The 3,657-nt window shown below is 33.7% G+C and overlaps 1 protein-coding gene across 1 annotated transcript; it reads right to left on the reverse strand.

The window, feature by feature from the left end:
• Nucleotides 1-679: 679 nt before the first annotated feature.
• Nucleotides 680-1,430, reverse strand: LOC136224525 (histone H2B-like). Its single transcript, XM_066012882.1, has one exon. It carries the CDS (start codon nt 1,378-1,380, stop codon nt 925-927), a length of 456 nt encoding a protein of 151 aa, XP_065868954.1. The 5' UTR covers nt 1,381-1,430; the 3' UTR covers nt 680-924.
• Nucleotides 1,431-3,657: the final 2,227 nt, after the last annotated feature.

The raw sequence follows: 3,657 nt of genomic DNA on the forward strand, positions 1-3,657 counted from the left end.
TACTCTCAATCCTATATCTAGGGCTATAATCGAGCCGAACTGAGCTAAGCTTCGACCTATTCAAGCTCGGCTCACTATAAAATTAACAAACTCAAACCCGAACCGAGCTTGCTATAAAATTAACGAGCTCGAGCCCAAGCCGAGCTTCAAGCCTAAATCCTTTTTTGCACTTGATTCATTAAAAAAATTATCTATCCATAAATTGTTTGTGAGTACATCGTTAATTATATTTGTAAAGTATGCTCGTAAATAACTCTTTAATAGTGTATATAAAGAAGCTAACAAACAAAGTTCATGAATAAATAAACAAAATGCTTACAAATAATTCGTCTATTACTCATTTATTATGTTTGTTAACGAACTCAGAAATAATATTAAGTTTAGATATTTGTGAACTAACACAAAAGTATATAATTTTCTATAAAACTGAAATTTGTTCATAAATATTCTAATCAAACCTGCTCGCGAGCTTTCGAACCGAGTTTTGGCATGCTCAAACTCAGCTCGTTTACGACCCAAGCCAGTAAATCGTGCTCACGAACAGGTTGTTAACAAATCGAACCGAATTTTTATCGAACCGACCACCGAGCTCCTCATGATCGGGTCATTTACAACCCCACCTATGCCGAACACACTCTCAAAAGATGGTGAAAATGAACGAAATTATAGTGGAATGAAATCAAAATATAAGAATTGAGGCATTTCAGCAAACATTATGAAAGGTTTTAGTATCAAATTGTCTCATATTATCCAATGTTATCTCTTCATCTCCCTACAAAGATATTCATCTTCAGGTTATGTTACCCCCAAAATACAGTCTCGATTAAATCAACTTTTACACAATTTCCATATAATTGATTTTATCAAAGCAGATCTCAAGATAAAACCCCCAAAATCAATGAAATCAGATTACCAGGAACAAACCTAAGAACTGGTGAACTTAGTCACCGCCTTCGTACCCTCGGAGACGGCATGCTTCGCCAATTCTCCCGGAAGCACAAGTCTGACGGCAGTCTGGATTTCTCTGGAAGTAATCGTAGGCTTCTTGTTATACCTAGCGAGACGAGACGATTCTTGAGCAAGCTTCTCGAAGATATCGTTGATGAAGCTGTTCATAATCCCCATCGCCTTGCTCGAGATCCCGATATCAGGATGAACCTGCTTTAATACCTTGAAGATGTAGATCTTGTATGTTTCCACGCTCTTCTTCGTCCGCTTCTTCTTCTTGTCGGCGGCGCCTCCGATTTCCTTATCAGGCAACTTCTTCCCTGCTCTCGGCTTTTTCTCCGCTGGTGCTTTCTCAGCCTTCTTCTCCTCCGCAGGTTTCTTCTCGGCCGGTTTCTTCTCGGCGAGTTTCTTCTCCGCTACCTTTGGTGCCATCGGAAATTGTGGAAAGATTTAAAAGTGATTTCAAAGTAGAAAGTAAAGAAAATTGATTGAGGACTATATATATATATAAGGAAAGAGAAATGAGATATAATTGGCTGGACAAGAGAGCCACGGATTGATGACGTGTATCCGTGATGACCGTGGATTGGTATGGATGGACTACATATTGAACGCGTGGGATTTTTCACGGGGAGCAGGCTTTCGAATTTCAGAATTCTTTCGTTTTTCTTTTTCAAGGTTTGCGGGTTGATTTCGGGATGGGTAAATTACACTAATGACCACTAAAGTTTACGCATTTTTATAATATTATTATTACACTTTAAAATAAAAGGTAATGACCTTGTTGGGTAAAGAGTTTTTAAAGTAAAATTAGAGGTTTGAACTATTTTAAAGGTTGACTAATTAAATTTCTAGTAGTAGTTTTTGGTGAGGAGAGGTTTGAAAAAGCTCATTTTAAGTATATTTTCCAATATTATCAGAACCGGACCGGACATCAAACTGGATTGGTGACTGAATCATGAGTCACTTGGTCGGATCGGATGGCTCGGATTGGTCGAACCAGATGACGTAATAAATAAATAATATTTATATATATATTAAATATATATAATTATTTTAAAATTATTTTTATAAATTATATATATCCAAAACAAATTATAAACAACTTTTGTTTGTTATTTTTTTTATCAATTTGAGACTTGAATATATAAAGGATAAATAGAATTTAGAATAATTTGAAATATGTAAATGTATTATATAATATGTGATCTTTTTAACGGTATATTATAAACTTAAAACAGACAAGTGATGAATGAGAAATTTGCGCTTAAAGTGAACCACTTGAAATGGTTTAGAAGAAGATAAAAATAAACTAAGCATTCTTATCCCACATAGGAAAGAAATGAGAATTAGTTTATAAGTAAATGACATTCATAAGCCTTTAAGTAATTATTAGGGAAAATGCTCTCTCACGCGGAGGGGGTGCAGTCATTCCACCATCGGGTTAGGGGCGCATCCGCACGACATGGGCGACGCGAATGCCACACCGAAATGATCTCTCTTGGCACGACATCCTTTTGGTAAAATTATACGTACAGAGTTTTTTTTTTCTTAATTTCTTTTTAATAATAACCCGGTGTGAACCGGGTTCACCAGTTCCCGGTTTAACCACCGGTCGAAACAGTCCACCGCCGGTTCACATCGGTTTTCAGAGCATCAATTAAACCAGTCACGCTCGGACCGACCTTCCTACCGGTTCCCGGTCCGAGCCGGGCTTGATAACATTGGTATTTTCAATTAGCATATTGTTTTATCTCTTTTTAGTGACATCTTTACCCCTAATTAATACTCTTTAATATCAAATAAATGTTTTACCATATTCTTATTTGTCATTTTACACAAACAGCTATTAGCAATCAGCTAAGTTTTACCAAACAAGTTCATACAATCCGTTAGTCAAATCAGCTAACTAAACAGGTAATCAGCTAACAGCTAATGTAACCAGCTATCAGCTAACAACTAATTGCTAAACATGGTCAATATAAAAATTAAAATTTTACACTTTTTAACATTATGATCATTAAACTTTAATTGATACCTCAAAATGACATTTGATGATCTCAAATATATATATATATTTTTAAATGATGAGATTCTAAACAATTTTAATTTTTTAAAATTTTCGTGTTGAATCATTCATGTGATAGATTAGGAGATAAAAAGTAAACTTTTTAGAAAGAGAAATCTAAAAAAATGTTGATTTTGGAAAATTAAAAATTATCGTGCAAAACAACCGTAATTCTTCAACTATTTTGAGATCATTAATGGTAATTTTGAAATGTTAATTAAAGTTTTATGATTATAATATTAAAAAATATAGAGTTGAGTGATATTTATATTGTATTTTGAAATTTAATGGTCATATTATAATATATGAGTAAAGTTTAATGGCCATAAGTGTAATTTAACCCAAGTTTCACGGGTGGATTTTGGTATTAAGCTATAGTATTTTTTTTTTTTTGAAAGAAGCTATAGTATATTTTGAGACACGCGTTTTTTTAATATTAGCTTTTGATTATTATGTTATCAATCCGATCTTTATTTAATTTTGGGTTAATTTGGTTTGGTTGATTTGCAGATCGGTATTTGTAGTATATTTTTTATAAATGCAACCATGTGGTTTGTATAATCTTGCAAACGTAATTTTGTGGTTTGTAAAATTTTGAATTTGAGTTCACTTTGTCAGAATTTGATCGATAATGATCTCGA

Source organism: Euphorbia lathyris, chromosome 3, assembly GCF_963576675.1.
Source record: "Euphorbia lathyris chromosome 3, ddEupLath1.1, whole genome shotgun sequence".
NCBI classification, from domain to species: domain Eukaryota; kingdom Viridiplantae; phylum Streptophyta; class Magnoliopsida; order Malpighiales; family Euphorbiaceae; genus Euphorbia; species Euphorbia lathyris.

Bases quoted from the DNA above. Each gene is read 5' to 3' on its own strand.
- LOC136224525 (XM_066012882.1), bottom strand. From the start codon at position 1,380: ATGGCACCAAAGGTAGCGGAGAAGAAACTCGCCGAGAAGAAACCGGCC.